At 46.4% G+C, this 24,304-nt stretch overlaps 1 protein-coding gene across 2 annotated transcripts in view; it reads right to left on the reverse strand.

Moving 5' to 3' along the window:
• Positions 1–24,304, reverse strand: part of NPEPL1 (aminopeptidase like 1) — a 215,229-nt gene that overhangs the window by 96,165 nt on the left and 94,760 nt on the right. For both annotated transcript variants that reach the window (XM_069651058.1, XM_069651059.1), the window contains exons 6-7: positions 17,077–17,219; positions 14,382–14,459 (exon numbers count right to left, since the gene is read on the reverse strand). In XM_069651058.1, coding sequence (XP_069507159.1) covers positions 14,382–14,459; positions 17,077–17,219 — 221 coding nt within the window. The remainder of the gene's footprint in view (positions 1–14,381; positions 14,460–17,076; positions 17,220–24,304) is intronic.

Here is a 24,304-nt window from a genome sequence, read left to right on the forward strand (position 1 = left end):
TCATCCCACGTACACCACCCTATAATAGTTGCGTCTTTAATGGAAAACAAGATATTTCCATGGACACACAGGAAGAGCGTCTAGCAGCCACTATAGCCTCTAATTTTGAGGAAGGCGTTAGTCTACCAAGGGCTAGGGGCCATATGGATCATTCTAATAACATTATGGTCAACAGTGTGCTTTCAACTCCTGCTCAATCACATCCTAGGACGCCTATATTGCCTGTTATGGTGGATGACTCTACAGCCAATGCTACAGAAGTATCGGTGGTAACAAAAGAGGTTGCTGTTCGCCTTTCCCCCCCTGTGGTCAATGGGAACGATGTTATTCCCCCCACTAAACTTTCGCCGGAGGTTTATTCCTCTGTTAGGGGCGTAAACCATACCTCCTCCCTTCATGTCAATCTTTCTGCTAACCCAGCTGGAATTCCCAATACTCCTACAGTGAAATCTATTGTGTTTAAAACTCCACTTAATAAAGCTTCTAACTTCACCCCTAAAACAAAATCTAATCTGGGTACCCAAGGAAAACCTATCCAAGGGAAAAGAATCTCAATTTTTTTTAGCAAGAGGACTGCAACTAGTACCCTTGTTAAATCTTTACATTCACTTCCAATAGTGGCCACATTGGATCATACTCATCTAGTTGATGTAGCTAAGAAATTGGAGATTGAAGACCCACAAGCTCAAGATATTGACGATATTAGCATAATAGAATGTGCTGATAAGGCAATTGCTGAGAGCAATCTGGGTCTCAACTCAAATAATTCAAATAATGTCACCCAGCAAATTTGTGATGATTCCTATTTGGGCTCACCCTCCGATCTCATAAATTTTATTGATGAGTACACAGAAAAACAAAATTGGTTTAGAGAAAGAGGCGGATGACAGAATTAAACTTTCTCAACCAACCCTCTCTGCTTTGAACATGGTTTTGAGTTCCTTTGTGAGCCTATATGATAACATATGGTCAGAGGTCAGATCACACTCTTCTTTTCTCTGAAATCTATTCCAGGTTAGAGGGCCTTGATAGATTCGAAGAATTAGTCAAAATTATCAAGGAAGACCACCCGCTAATGCCTACACATGCCTCTGATCCCATCCTTTCTAACCAGGCAACTGCCGATGCCCATTTGGTTAACAATGTTCTCATTGGGAAAATGTCGACTACACAAGAGGTAGCTCTAGATATGGGTTTGGGTACCACTGTCCCCCGATGCTCGGATCAGGCTATTGGTGTTCATCCTCCTATGATTCCTTTAATGACTTCTGAGGGTGTGCGAGAGGCTTTGGGCAGGGAGGTTACACTCCCTATCCCTCACACTAAAGTCATTACAGAATTATTGGAGGAGAAAATCCAAGGGGAGTCTCTTGGCCATTCCCTTAATTTTATCCCTCAAGGTCTTCCCCCTGTGGGAAGGACTTTAGAACTGGCCGATCCACTTAAGGGAGTCTATGTCGCCTCTTCTGTGGATCCTTTATCCATTCCGACTTCAGAAGATTCATCTGATCCAATTGATCTCTCTAAAGAAATGATATCAGAAAGGCTTTCTCTGCATAGGAAAGAAAAAAAATATTCAGCAAATGAAGAAAACTAAAAATCAGAAGAATTTGAAAAATATCACTTCTTATACTAACCAATTGTTTAAAAATGTATTCTTGGCAATTACTTCTAGTTCTACAACCTCTTCTCTGGTTCCCAAGGAGATTGGGATCCCTGTTGAATCAGTGGTTTCTGTGACCCCTATTCCCAATATGGTGGCCTCCACGGCCACAGTCAATTTACCTTCTACTACATCAGCTCTATCTAGCACGCCAGACGCTTTGGTAGACGGCCCTATCACCATCAATCCTGTCCCTCTAGTTGTGGGTCCGAATATTGAGGGGGCTGTGGATATTTTGGTACCCAGCCCTCAGATAATAGTTTCAACTCTATCAGAGCAGATTTCTACCAACGTTCAAGTTTAATCAACCAACAATGCTATTATCAAGCCGCAGGATTCCTCCGCAGCTGTAGAAACCCTCTATTCTATGTAACTCCATTTCTCGGTTAGATCCTGGTCATTCAGAGACCGCCTTTTCTTCGAATGTGGCAAACTTGGTTAATAGTGACATGGCTAAACATTTATTCCAGGTGCTATTTGTCCCTAAAATTGCTACTGGGGTAGTGCCTAATTCAACTATAATCCCTCCTCAGGATGGGGCCCCATCCATTCCTTCTTTATCTTTGGATCCCCTTCTTTCCTCCGTTACTGAAGGTCATCCTGCCATTATCGAGCCTACCCTGAGGGATTGTGACATGGGAGTCCCATCAGCGGGGGGGGGTTCTTTTGCACCTAATTCTCTTAATTTAGTCCATTCAAGTATGTCAAGTGTTGACCCTGTTATGGGCCGTGAAGGCGTTTGTTCTGGGCCTGATTTTGCCCACTATAGCAACTCTTTCAAACCATGTGAAAGATTCCCTGTGAGTCCCAACGTAACCCAAAATAGGACCATACTAAGGGGTGCAAGGGGCACTGATTTGGAGGCTGACTCTTTAACTCAGTTTACTAAGAGGCGAAAGATCTTCTTGACATTTTGCAGCTTACTAGTCTCTGGGGTCAAGACATGTCAATTTGTCTTAACCGTGGTAATATTTTAAAGATTTTTCATCAACTTCCCTCGCTTTCTCTCATCTCCAGCTATGATATGGATAGTAATTTTTTTCCTATTCAGGGTTGTGTAGATGTGAGTAATATTGTTCTTAAATCTAGAGTGGTACTGGACCCGATTATGGGGCACAGGGAAGGGTTAAAGCAGCTTGGATTTGAAGTAAATCTACTAGACTCCACTCAGTTTTCCAGTAATAACGGAGGAGGTACAGAGTATAGGGGAAACCTTACCATGGTTTATCATCCGGAAAGAGCTCAACAGCCGCAGGCAATTTACGCCCAGATTTAATGGAAATTCTCAAAACTGGGCACAGGTTACTGCAGGTCTGTGGAAATGATTCCCATCCAACTCAATCAGAACTTTCTACTAAGGTTCCCCCTTTGAATAGCTTTGCGTTTCTATCCTGGAATTCCAGAGGTAATTCCCATCTCTTTACGAATCTGGATACTGTAACTATGATTAGGGCTTCTCACTGTTTTATTCTGCAGGAAACCTGGATGCTTTCAATTCCGGTTTTAGATGGATTTGATATCTTTTCTCAAACTGCTAATCCCAGTTTAGGAGGGAGGCCCGCTGGGGGTCTTCTTATAGGAATTAGAACCTCCTTTGGCTTTAGGAATAAGGTTCTTCCGGACCTGCCCTTTGGCATCCTGGCCTTGGAGGGGACTTCTCTTGATCTAATGGTTAGTCCCCTCTTGGTCAATGTATATTGGCACAAGGGAATCTCTGCACTTGAGCCGTTTCTGCAAAGGCTAACGGATACGCTTCTTTCTTGGAGATCTCTGTACCCAAAAGGGAAATTGATTTTGGCAGGTGATCTCAACTCTGACTGCTCTATCTCTTCTGAATACAAATATGATGACCTGGGATTGGCTATGGAGGATGACTCTCGCCCAGGCCTGAAATTTGCATGGGGTCGTCTTTGGAATTTCGCCTTGGATTCGGTTGGTTTAAGTTGTCTCAGTGGCTATTATAATGCCATTAACCCACCTTGCCCTACATGGCGTAGATCTCTGTCAACATCTACTTTAGACTACGTCTTTGTAGATCACTCCCCCGACTCCTTTTTCATCCAAAGTCGAGGTTTTTTTAACCCTTGGAGTGATCATGGTATCTTGCAGGTTTAATTTCTCTGTCCTTTTCCCTGTCCTTTTCCCTTTAACTCTCTGCCCGCTGGCGGTCCAATCCATCTTCAAACTGTGGGAAATGGGACAGGGGTACTTTGGTCTCCTACAAATATCAGTCTACTTAACCGTAAACTGATATCCTCCTTTAATCATACCTCTTTCGCTTGGAAATTAGCAGTTTTTAATACAGTTAATTTTGACAGTTTTCTCAATGCTCTTCATAGTAGTATTCATGGCCAACTTAGGAAGGGCGTTTTTAAACCATCTCATCCTCATAGATTCGATCAGGAACTGGCTAATGAAAAGGTCCTCGCTCGGAAACTTATTAGAGGTGTACAAGCTTTAGACACCGAGTGGGCTGACAAAAAAAACAAAAATTAAAGCCATCCGCCAAAAAAATAAAAATTACTGTAAATCAAGAAAAGCTACTTTGCTACAAAATGACGTGGAGCATATGCTAGTAGTACTAATAAAACGAGACCCGAGGGCATTCTGGGTTACCCTGTCCAGCTTAGACGAGAGGGCGGAGGTTGACCAGCTGAACGCTATCCCAGAGGTTCAATGGGTAGAGCATTATACCGAATTGTTCGATTTAGGGGGTGAGGGATTAGAATTTTTTCCTATGGGAAAGATTGTAACAAAGGACTCCCGGAAGCATGTAATTGATTCTGAGACGGTATTTGGATTTATTTATAAAAGCTACGAAATCTAGGGCTCCGGGGCCTAATGGTCTAACTAATAAACACATTCAAAGCTGAACCAGAACTTTGGGCCACTTTTCTTTCCTTACTCTTCCAAGACGTTAATTATGGGAAAGTACCCATTAGCTGGCAAACCGCTCATTGTTCCTATTTTTAAAAGAGGTCTACGTACTTTGGTAAAAAGAATTACAGACCCATTTCTCTTATTGATGCGGACTGCAAACTTTTTGCTTCTATGCTCCTTTCCCACCTTAACGTCTGGATTAAGGAAAATCATATTCTCCCGAAGCAACAAACAGGTTTATGGCGGGCCATTCAAACAATCTTAATGGCTTTACCATTACTGCCCTACAAAGTTCTACCTGGGGTAAATATGACGGTTCTCTTTATGTTGCTTCAATCGATCTGTCAAATGCCTTCGATTTGGTAATTAGGTCAAGACTCTGGGAAAAGTTAACCAAATGGTGTATCCCGGCTGGTCTTCTGACACTTATCATGGCAATGTATGAAAACTCGGGGATCCATATTAGGCTCGACTTGGCTGGAACTCTTTCCAGAAGGATAAGGACCCGTATTGGGGTGAGACAGGGCTGCTCTTTAGCTCCCTGTCTTTTTATCCTTTATATGGCAGATGTGGGTGATTTTCTGGGAAATCCAGGCATGGTGAACGCTAAATTAGGGGATCTTAGGCTCTCATGTTTGGCATATGCCGATGATTTTCTTCTCTTTGATCACACCAAAGTTGGCCTACAGGGACTCATTTGCAAATTTGAAGAATACGCTATTCTTAATGGGCTGAAGATCAACCCGAGTAAAACCCGTACTATGGTTCACTCAAAGGGGAGAAAAGGGAATAACAAAGTATGGAAAATAGGTGGTGAAAATATCATCAGAGCACACAAAATCGTCTATCTGGGATTTCTTATTCTGGCACAACCATCGGCAATTGAACTTAGACGATTTCTTAGACACAAACTGCTCCCACTCATCGCCCAATCCATAAGATTAAACAATAAATACTGCATGTTCTCCTTCAAACCTGTAGTAGATTTTTTCAAGGGTAAGGTCACTCCAAAGTTAATTTATGGAATGGAACTCCACTATTCGGCTCTCTTGACTTTTTGGGACTCTCTTGAGGGTATCTATTGGAGGAAAATTTTGAAACTGCCGAATTCTATTCCAATAGTGGCAATAAGATTTGAACTAGGGCTAGTCTCATTGCAAGCCAGGATTCTTTGGAGAGTCCTTCCTCTTTTTTCAGCCCTGCTCTCTCCTAAACCTGACACTCTCTATGTTGATGTGGGTCATACGATTTTCACCCAGGGACCTCTGGATCGTAATCTAGATCTTAATGCATTCACCGATCTCAGATATTTCTACTGATGCGGACACTCTGGTAACGAATCCCAACAAGGTTAAGGAGTGTCCATTTAGTCATGATTGGATTAATACTATCAAAAAACTGCATTCCTATCCCTCTCTCAGAGACCTAAAATTTGACCATAAGAAAAGAGGCTCGATGTCTTAAATTTTGACTCAATACCCTAATCGATATTACCGCTCACTTCTCCTCAAACTCAGATGGAATCTCCTTCCCACCAGGGAAGTTTTACATTAAAAAAAGGAGTTCTCGGACTTAGACCTTACTTATCGTTTTTGTCAAACTTTAGGGGTGATTGAGACCTCTCGGCATCTCTTTCTTGAATGCACTGCTTTGAGAACTCTAAGGGACAAATATTTAGCTAGATTTAATATAATGGACCAAATGGGGGCTGATAATCTTATCTGGTCACAATGTCTTGCTATTACTAATATTAAGGATGGGTTTGCTGTGGCAGGTTTTATTAAAGCTCTTGATCTGTACGCCCCCCCTTTATGATTACGTCTGGCTATATGAAATTTTCAATTTCTGCTACCTCTCTGGTATAAATATATTTATTGTGTATCTGTCAATATCTTAAATCTCTCTTACGTATTGCAATTGCACGGAACCTGCTAAATGTGTCCTTTATTATCTGCTACTTGGCACTTGGATCCATGTTTTTGTAATGTATGTTTGTATACCTGAAATTTAGATTTAATGAGTGTTTTATTCTCTTCTTAATCTTTTTTTTTGTAAAGGTTTCTTTTGTAAACCATATACAATAAATAAAAAAAAAAAAAAATATATATATATATATATATATATATACACACACATGATACGAGCCAACTACAACTCATCCTCAGCCAGGATAGCGGTGAATGGAGAACTCTCAGGGAAGATATATAGGGAGAGGAACCAAACAAGGCTGCCCTTTGTCCCCTCTCCTTTACGCAATCTTTCTTATGATATGATATGGCATTTGTAACGCGCCTATACACAAGTGTTTCAAGGCGTGACGAGGCAGGGAGGGGGGAACAAGGGGAAGACAGACAACGATCCTACTAGGCCAGGTGTCATTCAGACCGCGCAAGTGCAGGGGTAGGGGGAAGGGAAAAAGTGCAAGGGGAAGGGGGGGGGGGGGAGTGCAGTACAAATAAGTAGAATAGAAATAAAATAATAAATAAATAGGGCCAGCTGGTGGCATGTGCAAGGTAAGTGCAGACACGTGCTGGGGGGGAGGGGCTGTAGGGATACAGAGACAGTCCCGCAGTGCAGGGATTGCCAGGGAGGCAGTGCAAGTGAAGAGTGACTGGGCCCAGGACCGAGGTCGGTGAGAGTGGCCCAGTTGCAGAATCAGTGCAGTTTTGGTGAAGAATTTAGCAGGGGAGTGGGAGAGAGAAAGCAGTAGTGAAGAGGAAGGTTTTGAGGTGCTTCCGGAACCGGAGATGGTTCTCCTCAAGTTTCAGGGAGGCAGGAAGGTTGTTCCAGAGGGTGGCCCCTGCCGCGGAGAGAGATATACCCCCAGCTCGTTGCTTCGAGAAGCGGCTGACCCTGAGGGAGTTGGAGACGGATGAGCGTAGGGCTCGGGAAGGAAGATATTTAGGAAGAGAGAGTTGAAGGTATTTAGGCCCCAGCCCCCAGAAGGCCTTGTGGACAATGCAGAGGGTTTTGAACTTAATCCTCGCAGCCACTGGGAGCCAGTGTAGAGATTTCAGTCCTGGAGAGATACGGTCCCTGGGCTTGAGGCCAAGGACAAGTCTCGCAGTTCTGTTCTGGATGAGTTGCAGAGGGCGGAGAGTGGAGGCAGGCAGATTAAGATAGAGGCTGTTACAGTAGTCCAGCTTCGAGAGAACCAGGGCTCGGGAGACAGTGAGCTTCTGGGGGAAGGAGAGGAAGGGAAGAATACCTCTGAGGAGGTGCAGCTGGTAATGTGACTTATTAGAGACGTCAGATATATGAGGAGAGAAGGAGAGTGTGGAGTCGAAGATGACCCCGAGGTTTTTTGCCTTGCAGGTAGGAGCAGGAAGAGGGCCAAGAGAGGCCGGCCAGAGAGCTGCAGGGAAGGAGGGAGTGGGTGTGCCGATGAGTAGGATCTCAGTCTTACTAGCATTAAGTCAGAGGTCATTGGCAGCACACCATTCCTGGATAGCAGACAGACAGTCAGAGATGAGGGAGGGAGAGGAGGAGGCCGAGGGTAGCCTGAAAATGAGCTGGGTATCGTCCGCATAGCACTGAAAGTTGGGGCAGAGGGTGGCGATGCGGTGGGCAAGGAGTGCCAGATACTGGTTGAACAGCCAGGGAGAGAGATTAGATCTTACTTGTCTTGAACCGCTGTTGGCAAAGATCAGGGCGGCAACCAACATTAAGGGCATCGAAATGAGAGGATGGACACATAAAACAGCAGCATACGCAGATCACATGATGATGACCCTGTTCGAACCGATAAAATCACTGCCGCTCCTAGTACAAGAAATAGAGTAATACGGAACCATCTCAGGCCTGAAGATAAATAGGCAAAAATCGTTGGTAATGGTGTTGGCAGCAAACAAGCAGGAAATACATAAGAAAACTGAAGAACTTCAAACTGAGGAAAAAGGGGTCAATTATCTCGGAGTCACGCTAACCAACAAAATAAAAAAGACTGCTACGCAGGGAACTACACGAAACTAATAAAATAGGTGAAAAACGATCTGATTAGGTGGAACCCGCTAGCAATTACATGGTGGGGCAGAATAACGGTCATAAAAATGACAAAACTGCCCAGGCTACTATACTTCTTCCAAGCTCTCCCCACCCGTGGACCTGCTTCATTCTTCAAGACGCTTACCAAATTAATAACCAAATACATCTGGCGAAACAAAACTCAGACTCTCCAACCAAACTCTCACGGCGCAAAGGTCAAAATGAGGTATGGCACTCCCTCATTTTCGGAAGTACTACGAGGCAGCCCAGATGTGGATCCTGAAGGAATGGACCCTGAACATCTCCGAGAACATCTGGGAAGCACAGGACAGAGCAGTGGCAAGAACAAGCAAGCGCCACCTACTATGGACCAGACCCGAGTTCAGACATCAGAATGTCCGGATCAGTGAAATTATGAGCACAGCCTTGGAAATCTGGGACTGGGCAACCAATAATGGAACCCTGTCAAAAGATCCGGCCCCATTTATACCCATACACGAGAACCCAGAATTCAACCCGCGTACCGAAAAAGGGGCTTTACAGAAATGGCAGACCTCATTTGCACGAAAGTGGCAGACATGTACGACGGCAGGCAGACTAGAACCTTCACGAGTGCCAGGACTTGCTAGGACTCATCGAAAAGGACAGATATCAATATGAACAACTACATCACTGGCTCACCTCCCTGAGAATAATGCTAGCAATAACTAGAGACCTGACTCCATTCGAGACATACATCATGACTCAGACAGGAGAAAAAAAAATGTATGTCAACTATACAAATTCATAAACGCCCAGACAGGAAAGAAAATGGCTTTAAATGAGGAAATGGGAAACTACGCTAAGGAAAGATATCACGAAGGCACAGTGTACATATTTATGGCATATAATCCCCAAATGGACATGGGCGATCCAAACAAGAGAAGCCTGGACATAAATGATGATACAATGGCATTATACCCCTGAAAGACTCCACAAAATGTACAACACAGTACAAGACAAATGTTGGAGGGGCTGTGACGAAGTAGGCAACTGGAGACATATCTGGTGGGAATGCTCACAACTGCAAAACTTCTGGTCCGAGGTAAACTCGCAAATGCAAGAAGTGTTTAAGGGAACTAAAGATCTAGGAGAGGAAGTATGGATGTGTGGCCTGTGGGATCCCAAGGACAGGACATTAACAAAAACACAAAAGAGGAACTTCATGGGGTGTCTCACTGCAGCCTGGATTGCAATTGCCCAGAAATGGAAACAGAAAACAGACCTTTCCAACCTGGACTGGCTCCACAGAATATAGACATTGGTAGCGATGCAGAAAATCACATACACCATACAAGGAGCCTGCCAGAAATTTGTTTCCGACTGGTGGGAGACGATAGAATACCTCCAAAGGGACTATATGATGCAGTGGTGCCCACACAGAATCCGCATTCTGGACATGTTGAAATGATGATGCAGAAAGACGGCGAGAGGACTGCAGAGGGTTGATCAAAGACGGCAACCCGGTGTGGGGGGTAGGAGGACAGGGGACGGTGTTGAAGCCCCACTGTTATGTTTTTCTGCAATTTCCAGATATGCATAGTAGTACAGCAAATATTAGGATTGTCGGGGAAAAACGTTTAGTATGCAATTCCCTTTTATATGGACAGTGATTAGTTTTACAAATACAATGATATGCTATGTACACCCGTTTACCGCAAAGTATAATGAACTTTAATTAGTCTAAAAACCAGCATGTAGCACTTGAAATATAGTGATTTATCGAGTGGTGCAGTCTGCTAGGAGTTGGAGTTACGATTAGCTTCTGCGGTAGGTTGTTTCCTCAGTTTCTCTAAAAAGATTAGATAATCGAAATAACGCAAACGACAGAGGATCATACAATTTGCTGACGTGGGGAAGCAAGGACTTAAACAATGATCTCCTGATCCCAAAGACAGAAACTAAGCCACTGGACCACGCATCAACTGCTATAAAGTCTTGCTGACACACGGAAGTTGGCACAGTTGTGGGAATGCATATCTTGAGACACTGGGTAAAGAAATGAGCGAATAACTATGGGGGGGATGCACGTTCAGGTCTTATGTTCTCTCAAACGATTCACACTGAGGAGAATACAATAGTGCGCAAGGAAGTGCACGTGTGCGACTGCATGGGGTTGGGGCACGCAAATTGGGAACAACAAATGTAGTAATTTCCAATAGTCGTGGAAACGCAGCTAGGCGCCAGTATAGGGCACAAGTGATATTCAAGTATAATAGGTGAAGAGTGTATAACAATGTAAATGTAGGCATGGTCCCCGACACGAGAAATACTAAGGTACTGCTATATTTAAATCAATGCGTAGTCCGCTGCAGACCATGGTGAAAGCAGCAGCGTGATATGGCAATAAGGTCTGAAACCCTTCCCCCATCCCAAACTCCAGCAGGGAAACTGAACATAGAGGTCAACAGGCCAGACACAAACTACAACCATCTCATGTTGCAGTCCTGCGAAACCCAAAAGGGAAGTGAATTGCCACGCACAGAAAGGGCTGCACCCGTCCCCGAAGGACAAGCCTATGTGAGGCAGAGGTTTTGAGATGACAAAGATCCGGTCTAGATCTGGGACCCTAGCACCCCCCAGAAGAATGACCGTCCCTTTTCAACTGCCAGATGCCCACAAACAAGACCCCTAAATCCTTCAGAATATGGCGGATTAGTGTGGTTTCCAAGAAGCCCAAGAGGGGTAGCCGATAAGTGGGTAGCAATGAGTGAAACATCCTGCTATTTGTACTATGAGGAGCACGAAAATTAGGCCAACAAATTTTGTGCTGCGACGGCGAGGCACGATTGGGGAACCCTTTGTCTGGGATCAAGAAAAGCGCTTGCCTATTATAAAGGGCCAATTTGACCTTGCGAGTATCCGCTGAGCACATGTTAACAAGCAGGTGCACGCCTTGTGACCATGCCCGCGGGAAGGGCAACGCATCACATAACCCGCCAATCAGAGGATAACCAAGGTAAGGGAGTAGAAGACCACGTGTTAGAGGGCCGGGGTAGTTTTAGATGTGGCCAATCGGTCAAGGGACTATAGGAGACTGGTAGAATGTATATAGGTGCTAGGCAATGAGGCTGGTGGGATAACACTGTATACTGTTTGCATCACAAGTGACGATTATTCGCCATTTAACTGCTTGTATTCATTGAACTAACCCATAGAGCGAGCTCTGTGGCAGTTGGGTTCTACGACAACCTGTCACTTTTTTTAAAAAAATGTTTTATTGCAAACTTCAGTTCAATAAATATTAAACTTTGTTACATTTGTTAAACCAGGTCTCCTTCGTCTTAATTTTGTCAAAGTAAATTAGACATCCTCAAAATCTAAAATGTATGCAATTCAACAAAATTTACCATTCCACCATAAAACAAGTTTATCAAACCTACAGTCTGCCTACTGCACAGCCCCCAAAATCATGTCCAAGTAATCAATTACACCACAGGATAGCTTGATGTTACTACCTGAGATGACATAGGACCACCATGCTTCCATGTCGTCATTTAGCGGTTTGTATCTGTCAAGGTGAAGGTTACGCTGGCTGATGGTTTCTGTAATGTTGTTAATAGATACTTTAGGGACTCAATTTTAGTACCACAGAATCGACATGGATTGTCAGTTGTTTCTTTTTTCTGTTTTAACCAAAGCATTTCCTTTGTTTGAAGAACATTTAATCTAAATCTTAGAAATTGATCCCTGTAATATCGCGATGGGCAGTGCAGCAAATACTTTGGTTGGTCATTTAACTTAATTTCGCCTACTCCTTAAGGAAGAGCAAATTTAAGTTTTCCACGTTTTTCAAACTTAATGATCCAATCCCAAATCAAGTTTTTTTTGCTTTTTGAAGACGGTCGAGCAGATCAGATTTGCTTATGCTGGCCGCTTCCAAGATGACATCGAACTTTCTTTTCCAGATTTGTAATAATTTGGATTGCAATCCCTCCTTTCCAGTTGCAAAGATTTGATAAATTTTTGGCACCTAGGTGCATTTTTCACAATGCAGCTAAGGATTTCCATAGAGTCGTCATGTACAAGGAATTGATGACCAGTTCTTGTCTCAAAGCCGTCATTGAAATGTTTTGGGGCAACCTTAAGACTCTTCGCCAAAAGCCACCCTCCAATCTTTGCCAAAGATTCTCATCTACATTCCATCCTGCTTCAGCTCCAAAAACAATTGTCGGTACGACCTTCAAAAGATAAAAGGTCATAACTGGGGCGATTATGGGAACAGTCTATATATTTTGACACCTTGAAGACCGAACATAGCCATTCGGTTAGTCAGGTCTTTGGTCCATGGGGATGTGCAAATTGAGTCGTTAAGCCAAGGTATTTTATTGAAGTCACAGTACTTAAGGCTTCATTTGAAATTGTCCATCAAAAATGTTTGTCTTTTTTGTTACACAATGGACCAATGCTCATGATCTTCGTGTTTCCTGTATTTATTTCCAAATCATGTTCTTTCAGATATTCGTGCAAATTTTTCAATAATCGTTGCAGGCCTGTCTGGATGCAGTCAATCAAGACTAGATTGCCGGCATAGACAAGGCATTTTATTGGCCTTATCTTGGGGGAAAAACGGTGCATAGTGTCGAGCCACAAGGGCAAATACGATATAATTAGCTTAAACAGCTCTGCTGCCAAAGGGCAGCCCTGTTTAACACCCTTGTCCGTTTTTACTATTTCAGACAAATCGCCTTGCCGATTCACCCTTATTCGTATCGTTGTATTTGCATGAAGGGCCATTATTGGTTCTAGCAGTGTGGTCGAGCAGTTCCACTGAGACAGTTTCGACCAGAGTTTCCTTTGCGCATACAAAATAAACCTTGTTTTCCTTGCAAAGATGTGCACCAAGCTCTTTTCCTTAGAGGATTGTTTTCATCAGTTGGTTGTCTGGAGGTTCACCTTACAACCACTACACCAAGACGGAGCTATGTGATCACTGCAACCACATGTAATTGCGATTTAAATACCCTTTACACCACAAAGATATGCAGGGGGAGACCCACCTCCCCCGCGACCCCGCCATATTTCTATAATATCCCATTACCCCCTACATATATATGTGGTGTAAAGGTGGTAAGTCGGCATTTTCGTCCGTTGCAATTCCCAGGTTGACATTTTTGTACGATTCCCAACAAGACCTCTTAGCACTGAACATGACCAAAAATGAAGGCCACACAATGCAACCTGAAAGCACAGGAGCATGGCAAAGTTCTCTTTTTGATGCATTTTGTGTCAGATTTAACTATAGTCACTGATTATGGTTCAATAAGTCGGTTATACCAAGCTAATAGACAAAACAAAGTGTGTTTTTTTTAATGTATCAAACACAGTCTTGTCTGTGCTCTTTTTGGGTGTGCAGGCATACCATGCAGAAACAAGGATTTAGAGCCGTAATGCAGAACAAATAATTCACATTTCTCCCATCCCATACCAGTCTCTTAATACGAAAGAAATATTTAAATAGCACTGCAAATTCCCTGCTCCAAAAACCGTTAGTGAATAAATAAAACAGATGATCATGTTGGACTAATTTAGAGCATATTAAACTGTTAATGTCAGTAAATCCCCTTCTTTAAAAACGCATCGCACAACAGCAGGGACAACAGATGCAAATTGTATTCGAAAAGATATGATAAGCACAGAATGCATGCACAGTTCTAAAAGACATGCTGATAAATGGGAGAACTTCCTAATGGGAAGAAGGCAAAGACACTTTGCATGCGCTTTTCGTTAACCTCACTAAATGAGTTCCGCAGTCATGCTGCCAGAGAGCAATTATACAGAAGCCAAAGACCACCAGTCCGTTGGTGCAACTCACTTGTTTCACTGCAGCCCTGAAGGCCCCTAGGACAGCAGCTGCTCCACCACAATCCCGTTTCATGCCAGGCATCGTAGTCTAGAAAAGATAATGGGTATTGTAACCTAGGATTACTGAACGACAAGCTAGACTTCTTAATTCCAACATCACTTATGTTAACAGTTGTCTCACCATCTGACCTGGCAAAATATGGTTTTACTTGAAGTAGCTAAAATTGTATTTTGACAGGTGTACTCTGTGAGCATGTGGAGGAACACACACATTAGCATGTGGGCTGACAGATGAGAGAGAGGAGCTGACAGACTAGACAAGGAAAATTAATCAAGGCATATAGACATTCATGCGGATCACAGTACAGGGAAGGAAACCTACTCGCCCATCACTAGATTCTGTGATTAAAGTTCAGAAGGGTGGCAAAAATGTAATGCTATAGTTACATTATTTTTTACCAATATGGCTACTGAAACGGGCACCAAGGAAAGCTTGAGTCACAGCTCCAGTTGTATGCTTGAAGTAACACAGAGCAGCAACAAATAAACTGAACGGTACCCTCAATTCTATGATCACTTTATCGACACAGACATCAGCAGCATTGTATTAGTACCCTACAAACATATGCCCTAGGCATAGGACCTAGATGGAGAAAACAAAGTAAGGCATAGACCGACTAAACTAACCATGCCACTACTTTACCCACAAGCTGCATGAACAATCCAAAATAACTTGTTAGCACCAAGTCTTATTCCGAGCCAGTGGCCTGAGAGCAACATATGCAAATAGCACAACAAATATTCACTAAAGTTTTATTAAATCGCATGTGACTATTTAAGGAGGGTCTAGGACTTTGTGCAATTATTTATGGGTCAAGCAAGGTGGAGATTCCTCAGTGCTGCAGACCTTAATTTCAAGTTAAAAGAATACATCAATTAACTATTTTTGGCAGGTATTTTAATTTTAATCAGAAACATTCTTTACAGTAAAATATAAACTAAAGCCTCCCTCCTGTGGGTTCCCTTTCATGATATCAATAATAGAGGGACACACTTTTACATCTATTGACATGCTGGCACAGTGATAGGCTCAGATTCCAAATCTAAAAACCTACATTTGGAAACTGATAACATGTTTCAAGTAAAAGAATTAACATTGCAGCATCAATATCAGAATTGTTGGTATTGTGCAACTGAGAACGTGCATTACACAATAGAGAAAACTGGATACACTCATAAGCATACAAAACGTTGGTCCCAATAAAGAATCAGATAGTTGTACACCTAAGATTATCACAACACAATGTATATCTGTTGCTGCGCTCGAGCACTGACTTTCAATTACCAATCATGACACGTTATTTGTATAGGGAGAATATTGCCATTATTTCTAATATTGCTTGGAACATAAAAAGTAACACTCAACAAAGTCTAGCTTTAACAGGAAAATGACACAAATAGCAGGATTTCTTCAATGTCTTGCGTCTTGACCACCATCCTTTGGAATCCACAAAACAAAGTCTTGCCACGAGTGCTATGGATGCTATAATGAATTTGAAGAATGAATTTAAGGAACCTCATAATTTATATTATTCTGTAAAGGATTCATATATGACGGACTAATCTTTTCTCTTACTACTATCACGCCAATTACTATGCAACAATGAGGCATCAGTGAAGTAAACAATATAAATTAAAAAGTGGAATGCCTACAGCAGTATGTAATTTTTGTTTCAAATCGGTTTGTTTGGACTTCAGAATTTATTTTCAATCCAAATATAACTTACATGATTTAATGAACTCTTGTTATAGGCTGAGGAAAAGCACAATCCATGCGCCAAACACTTTACAGAAAGAAATCTCCGATTCGTAACGTATTATGTATGAAAGAAATTGCTTGCACATTGTTAATATTCAAAATGCTGCTATTTTACGTGGGTGTAGCCTGTGAGGGAATCCGCTTTTAAATAACACATTAACCCTTTCACTGCCAGACACACTCGCAGGGCACAGTCTGTATATGCTCGTACTGATTTGTGAGTCGTGGGGTTGGAGGTGGGGGAGATGCAGATCAATGTGATTTGTACCCTCAAATTCCTAAAACCATAGTCTAAAGTATTATGGGCCAAAATTAGAGAATTTTTTCAAATATAGAATACCATATAAAATAGATAACTTGATACAGCATAAACATATAGATGTTCTCTCTGGCACCACATTAAGGTATGGCTATCACTATACTTCTCTCATCCTCTTTGCACCTCTCACATTCATAGTCATATTGAAAAACGCAGAGAAAGAAAAGTGTCCTACCTTTACAAAAGCAGCAGAGTAAAACAACCTAGTCTTAAATCACAGGGAGAGGAAGAACGGAGTGGGATATGGTATTCGGGAAGAACAAGAAAGAGGGTGGGAAAATGAAGGGTTGGTAGGGACAGGGGTTAGAATGCAAGGCCATGGATTTGGACAAATGGCAGCAGATGCCCATTACTGCCAATATACAATGGAAGTTTGCATGGGAAAACAAATCACTGAGGTAGTGTTAATCCAAGATGAAAAATTTTCATCAACCACTATTTTCTAACCCCACATTCCAAATCTTCACAAAACTGATTAAAACTGCCAACTGGGTAATATGGTGCGACATTTGTAGACACTTACACAAAGCCCAAAACCCAAGATATGAGGCATGTAGGTATCATTACCTTTCCCTTGATGCTGAGGCCGCCGGTGTCATAGACAATCCCTTTGCCAACCCAAGCAATAGTCTGCGTAGCACCCATGGGCGTATGGCTAAGAATCACGAAAGCAGGTGGGTGTTCTGCCGCTTTGCCAACACCGTAGATCCCTACAGGAGTTAAGCCATTTAGCAAAAGGAAAAGAAGCAATGATCAGCTGGTTAAAGGAGAGAGCATTATTTTACTTTTGAGGAGTTCACCAAAGTAGACATATACTTGCTAAAATACCATGACCACTATTTTGCATCTACTATGGAATTTACCCAAGAGTTTGAAGTTTCGTGCTAGTTGTCAGAGAGTACATAGCCAGGTGAGTATACTACATACAGTGGTGGACAGCTCCAGGGCCTTGGAATGTATCCAAGAACACTGCTCCAGTCCATCAATCATGTCCCATGCACCATTCACACTTGTGGTTGGCTGTCCAAATGGGACAGCCAGCCCCCCTGTCTGAACTGGTTTCAGGTCAGGCACGCTGCAGCATAAAGGACAGGGGAGCATGTCACCTCCCCCACTTCCTGTCCTGGCAGTCACTCAGAGAACCTTCATGGGCTTTCCAAGGGAATCCCAGCAAAGACAAAGGGACAAGGGAATCCTCTGCCACCCAGATAGGTAGGAGGACGACCCAGAAAGCACAAGTCATCTTGTTCAGGGCTTAAAGTAAGACAACCATTTTGGGCAAATGATGTCGCTTGTGTCCCCTATGACAGCTGCGAAGACAGCCTGCGATATGTCCACAAAAATCTTTGCAAAAAGTACACTGCCACCAGCCCGAGGTCGACCCGTCAAAGTAACACAAAGTTTCCGGAGAGGCGAGAAAAGGGATACGTCCCCCCTCAGCACTCCACATAAGGAGGAGCTTGCGGATTTCGCAAAATAAAAACACCTAAGGGATGAAAAGAATCCCCCTCCCCTAGTAACTTTAGGAGTTAGTCAGTGTTAGGTCAGTGATGAATCTTCCTGACCTGTGTTAACCCCAGGACTTTTTGGGGGACTTTGTGATGGCGAGTGGGAATCTTTTCCCCCTCTCATCTAGTCTTTTACTCTTTTTATAGGGGACCTTTTTATGCCTGAGGAACAGTGTTCTCAAGTGCAATTGCTAACCTCTGGAACACCATGCCCAAAGAAATTAGACCCACACAATACCACCTCACCCTCAGGAAACTACTCAAAAGACAATGAGAACCGTGAAGGAACATCGGCAGCAATAACATTGCAGACCAAAAGAAATACACTAAGGGATGCAGTCACAGTTAACGGCAGCATTATCTGAGAGGGCTACATCGCTTCACCACCCCCCACCTGCCTCCACAACTATGCCAAAGAACTGGAGTGATCAACGAAGAGAAGGCCGCCCAACCAACTGACAGATTTAGGGATAACACCATGCGTTATTATGCACCAAGTAAACTCAGACAGGTAAACCATTAAAGCCCAAGCTAACCTACCATTAAAGCCCAAGCTAACCTGCCCACCACAACTAGGGACGACCTAACCGGTCCACCCATAACCAGGGCCGCCTCGCCGAGGACCTCCCCCTCTATCTTTATAATTCCTGATGCACACCCTTTCGATAACCAAACGGACATCAGGTCCACAGCAAACGGCCATGACTAACCTAGACGAGTAACCGGGAACACACTAGGTACAACAACCCACCTACCACCATAACCCACAGGGAAGGCAGCCCCCTGACAGAGGCGGCGTGATGGGCCGACAAACCGCAACTAAGAACATCGCGCCTCGAAACACTTGTGTATAGGTGCGTTATAAATATCATATCATTGGTGGATACCATCAAGCGGCAACCACACCAAAGGTTTCACCAAACCGACCAATTTACTAACCCACTTCCTGCTCCTCCAACATAACCACCACACTTGACTAGGGGCTAGCCACACTACACATAAACACACCAATTATCAATCTACTGTTCACACCCTACCATCTCGGAGAGTCTGGAAGCAAACCTAGAGGGAACTCCCCGGAACATAATCCATAAATCCATCAACTACACATTTAAGAACCATCACAATAGATAGTCATATACTAACAGCCATCCACGACCCTGGACCTCTTATAGATACAATTAACCAGCATGCACAACCGCAATTGACCCTAACATCACATGACACACACCAACACAAACACTAGCACACATCAGAGGCGCCGAGTCCCACCCATACAGTTACAACACACAGGGCCCCCCCCCCCCCGAACCAACTTCCACATGCAAAACAGACCTCAGTTCCTCCTGGTCTGAACCCATCCCATCATCCTATCCCCACCAATACACCCAGCCCTCCTCTCTTGCAGAGCCATGTGAGCGCCTGGAGACTGCCCTTGGGTGGTAGTGGTGCATGGTATAAGGAACACGTTACTTACCTGTAACTGTTGTTCTCCAGCATGGGTCTGGCATGGATTCACATGCTCATGAATATTCCCCGTCGTCAGGCTGGGAATCCTCGGTAAAGAAAAAATCAGTATCAGTTTCGTTTCTGATCTGTCTTTCGTAGTAGTAACCAATCACTGATCTCTGCGTCATACTGACCACAGCCAATGACTGCCATCTCCCTAAGCCCCGCCTCTGGCAGCCATCTTCAGATTTGGTAGCACGTGAAGTGGCAGTATGACCAAGTGAAGAGCCGCAGAGGGGTAGGCGGGAGGGTTCGCATGCGAATCCATGCCAGACCCATGCTGGAGAAAACAGTTACAGGTAAGTAACTTGTTCCTTCTCCAGCATGGGGTCTGGCATGGATTCACATGCTCATGAATATAAGAATACATAGCAGTACACACATGCACAACCACGGGAGGTGGCATAGGCTCAACATTAAGCAATACAACAACTCCACATTAAGCATCTCTTACCTCCTCACCAGGCTCACCTTAAGCGAACAGGTTGCGCAGCACTGCTTGGCCGACCCTGGACTCCTCCCTGGAATCCCGATCGACGCAGTAGAATCTCGTGAAGGTGTGCGTCGACCTCCACGTAGCAGCCCTGCAGATGTCCAGCAGGGGCACACCAGATAGGAACGCCGTAGTAGTAGCGATCGCTCTGGTCGAATGGGCTCTCGGGCGGCCTGGCAGCGGTCGGTTAGCCAACCGGTGGCTGTGCATGATGCAGCCGGAGAGCCACCTGGAAATAGAAGACTTCGAGAGAGCCTTCCCTTGATTCACAGGTCCAAAGTTCACCAACAGCTGTGATGTCCTCCGAAAACTCTTCATGCGGTCCACGTAGAACTTCAGCGCTCTAACCACATCCAGCGAGTGCAAAGTCCTCTCGGCCAGCGACGAAGGAGACGGGAAGAAAACAGGTAACACCAGGGGCTCGTTAAGATGAAAGTCTGACGGCACCTTGGGCATAAAGGAGGGGTGCGTCCTAAGCACCACCCTCGAGGCATGGAAAGTCAAGTACAGTGCTTTGCAGGATAGGGCCTGGATCTCTCCCACTCGTCGTGCGGAGGTAATGGCCACCAGGAATGCAGTCTTCCACGACACAAACTTCATCGGTGCGGAGTGCATCGGCTCGAATGTAGGCCCCATGAGCCTAGTCAGCACCACGTTAAGTTCCCACGCCGGGGCCGGGGCCTTCACCGGCGGGAACGACCGGAACAGTCCTTTCATAAACTCTTTCACCAGTCGATGGGACCACAGGGACGTCCGTCCTGTGGTTCTGGTATATCTGGAGATCGCCGCCAGATGAATCTTAATGGAGGCATGGGCTAGCCCAGCCTTTGCCAGCGATAGCAAGTACGGCAGCACCTGAGGGGCCGTAATCCGTAGGGGGTTGATCTTCTGTGCTCGGCACCAGATAGAGAACCTCTTCCACTTGTGACCGTAGCATTTGAGAGTCGAGGACGCCCTGGCCTTTGCAAGAACCTCTCTGCAGTCGGCCAGTATATCGTACCCTCCAAACTCTAGCGCTGCAGGAGCCAAGCCTGCAGGTTCAGCGACGCCGGGTCGTGGTGGAAGATGGCGCCTCCTTCTCTGGAGAGAAGATCCGCGTCCGACGACAGCTTGATGGATGGGGACGTTGACAAGTCCAGAAGGTCCGGGAACGAGATCTGCCTCGGCCACGCCGATGCGACGAGGATCATCCTGCACCGGGACCTCTTGAGCTGGTTGATGAGTCGAAGCAGCAACGGCAACGGAGGGAACGCATACAGGTATAGGCCGTCCCAGGGGAACGAGAACGCATCACCCATGCTTCTCGGCTGGGGAAACCTGCTGGCGAACCTCTGGCACTTTGAGTTCGTCGCTGTTGCGAACAGGTCGATTTGGGGTTTGCCCCATCGTCGGAAGAGTTGATCCACCTGATCCTGGCGCAGCTCCCACTCGTGACACGCGCGCAGCTCCCTGCTGAGCGACTCGGCGATGGTGTTTCTTTCTCCTGCCAGGTGGAAGGGAACCAGGAACATCCCCTGGGCGACCGCCCAGTGCCACAGATCCTGTGCCTCCTTGGATAGGGCTGGGGGATCTGGTACCTCCCTGCTTCCGTATGTAAAACATTGTCGTGGTGTTGTCCGTGAAGATCCGCACCACCTTGCCCTTGAGCGACGGGAGGAACGATTTGAGAGCCCAGAACACGGCTCGGAGTTCCAGGATGTTGATGTGCAGGAGCTTCTCCTCCGGGAGCCAGAGGCCTCTTGCGTGGAGATCTCCGGTGTGGGCGCCCCAACCTTCCAGGGAAGCGTCCGTCGTCACCGTCTCCTGGTACGCCGGCATCTGAAAGTCCTTGCCCGCCGTGAGGTGCGCTCGAACGCCCCACCACTGAATCGCCCGCTGAACACCTCGTTGAGGGGGACCCTGTCTTCGAAGGTGCCCGTCGCCTGCATCCAACAGGCTTCGAGAAATTCTTGAAGAGGGCGCACCCGTAGTCTGCATAGGCGCACCAGGTAGATGCAAGAGGACATCATCCCCAGGAGGGACTTGATGGACCTCACCCTGGCCACGTCCGTGGCTAGCAGGCGCTGCACTTTGCCCAGAATGGTCTTCGTCCGTTCTTCCGACGGTGCCGCCAGGCGCCTCACTGTATCGAGCTTCGCTCCCAGAAACAGGGCCACCTGCGACGGCACCAGGTGGGACTTTGGGTAATTTATGGCGAATCCCAGGTCTGTGAGTAGCTGGACGGTCCTCGCAGTGTGTTCGACGGCGAGTTCCCTCGTCCTTGAGCGGATGAGCCAGTCGTCCAGGTAGGGGTAGACGTGAATCCCCTGCAGGCGCAGCCGCGCCGCCACAGGTGCTAGGCACTTGGAAAAGACCCTGGGGGCCGACTTCAATCCGAACGGCAGTGCTCTGAATTGGTAGTGGCGTCCCTGGACGACGAACCTGAGGAACTTTCGGTGACTTCCGAGGATGGGAACGTGGAAGTATGCATCCTCCAGGTCCAGCGACGATAGAAAGTCGCCTTCCTCCAGCTGTCCCAGCACGTGCTGGAGGGTGACCATCCTGAACTTTTGTGACCTGATGTATTTGTTCAAACGACGAAGGTCCAGGATGGGGCGCCAGCCGCCCGTCTTCTTCCTGACGAGGAAGTACCTTGAGTACACCCCGGAACCGCGGAGCCTCTTCGGGACGGGCTCGATGGCGCCTTTCCTGAGCATCGCCCGTACTTCCAACAGCAGTTGCGGGACGTGATTTTCCTTCCTGGCCACAGGTGGAATGTGAGGGCACTTCTTCAGGAATTCGATAGTGTCCTCTTGCCAGGGTATCCAGCACCCAATGATCGGTGGAGGTGGACTTCCACACGCCGATGAACTTTCGTCAGCCGGCCTCCCACCGGGGTGCTTCGGTGGGGGCCCGAGGCCAAGGCCGGTTCAGTCCTGCTTGGAGGTGGTGGCCTTGCCGCCCTGGCCACCTTGCCGACAGCGGCGAGGCGCTCCCTGCTTGCCGCGACCCCTGTAGGCCTCCTGAGACGAGGAGCGTGCCGCCTGGCAGTAGGACGACGAGCCACCGCTGTATCCCTTGGAGGCCCCCTGTCTGCCTCCGGAGCTCCGAAAGGGCCGTTGTTGCTGAAGGGCTCCTAGGGCGCGGGCCGTCTCCGTGTCCGTCTTTATGGCTTGGAGGGAATCGTCCACCGCCTTCTCAAAGTTTCTGCCGTCGAACGGCATGTCCAACACCCTGGTCTGGACGTCCTGACAGAAGTCGGTCGCCCGGAGCCAACCCCGTCGTCGTAGGCAAACTCCGTTGCCCAGCTGGCGGAACCAGGTATCGGCAATATCGGTTGCCACCATTATGACGTGGTCCGACGCCACCTCGCCTTCTTGAAGTATTTCCAGGGCCTCGGACCTCTTGTCGTCCGGTAGGAAGTCCAATATGGGTGCCAGCTTAAACCAGAGCTCCCTGTCGTAACGGGCCACGATCGCCAGGCGTTGGCCGCTTTGATCGTCGTCGCCGCCGACGAAATGACCCGTCGCCCCCGACGAAATGACCCGTCGCCCCATGGCGTCCAACTTCTTTCCCTCGCCGTCCAGAGGGGAATTCGACGTTGAGGCTCCTGACCCCGCCGCTTTCTTCTTCGCCGCCGCCGAGACAACCGAGTCTGGCGTTGGCTGGGCCCTGAGGCACAGGGGAGCGGTCTCGGGGACCCGGTACTTCTTCTCGTACCGGTCCCGTTTGGCTGGTGCCGTGGAGGGGTTCTTGAGTACCGACGGGCCCTCCTCGCAGATGTCATCGATTAGAGGCACCGTGATGACAGTCTTCCTCTTGGCCTCCCGGCACTGATAGAGGAAACCTTCCTTTTTCTGTTCCTCCGGGCACAGCTGGAACAATTCGGACGCCCTGGCGATCATGGCGTGGAATGAGCCAATCTCGTCGGGCGGAGATGCCCGTGCGACGGAAGACCCGTTCCGTCGTCGTGGCCCTCAGAACCCGTCGTCGAGACAACCGCATCGTCATCTCCCAACTCGTGGGAGGATGAGGAGGGAACTGCAGGCCTTACGGGGGCGAGCGGAGGAGAGGGTTGGGTCCTCCGTCGTTTGTTCTGAGGACTTCCCGACGGGCCAGGTTGCGGGTCCTCCGGCCTGGGCCGTGGTAATCTCGTCCTTATCTCAGAGCATAAGGACTGGATCGCAAACAAAATGGCCGCCGAGCTATCCTGAGGCCTAGGTTCCGGCTGCGCCGGAAAGGAAGGCTGCTCTTCCTCGCCATCGTCATCTTCCTCGGTTATCTCCCGAGGATCTTCCTTGCGGGA

Source organism: Ambystoma mexicanum, chromosome 3p (genome assembly GCF_040938575.1).
Source record: "Ambystoma mexicanum isolate Mex_15411 chromosome 3p, UKY_AmexF1_1, whole genome shotgun sequence".
In the NCBI taxonomy this organism is placed as follows: Eukaryota; Metazoa; Chordata; class Amphibia; order Caudata; family Ambystomatidae; genus Ambystoma; species Ambystoma mexicanum.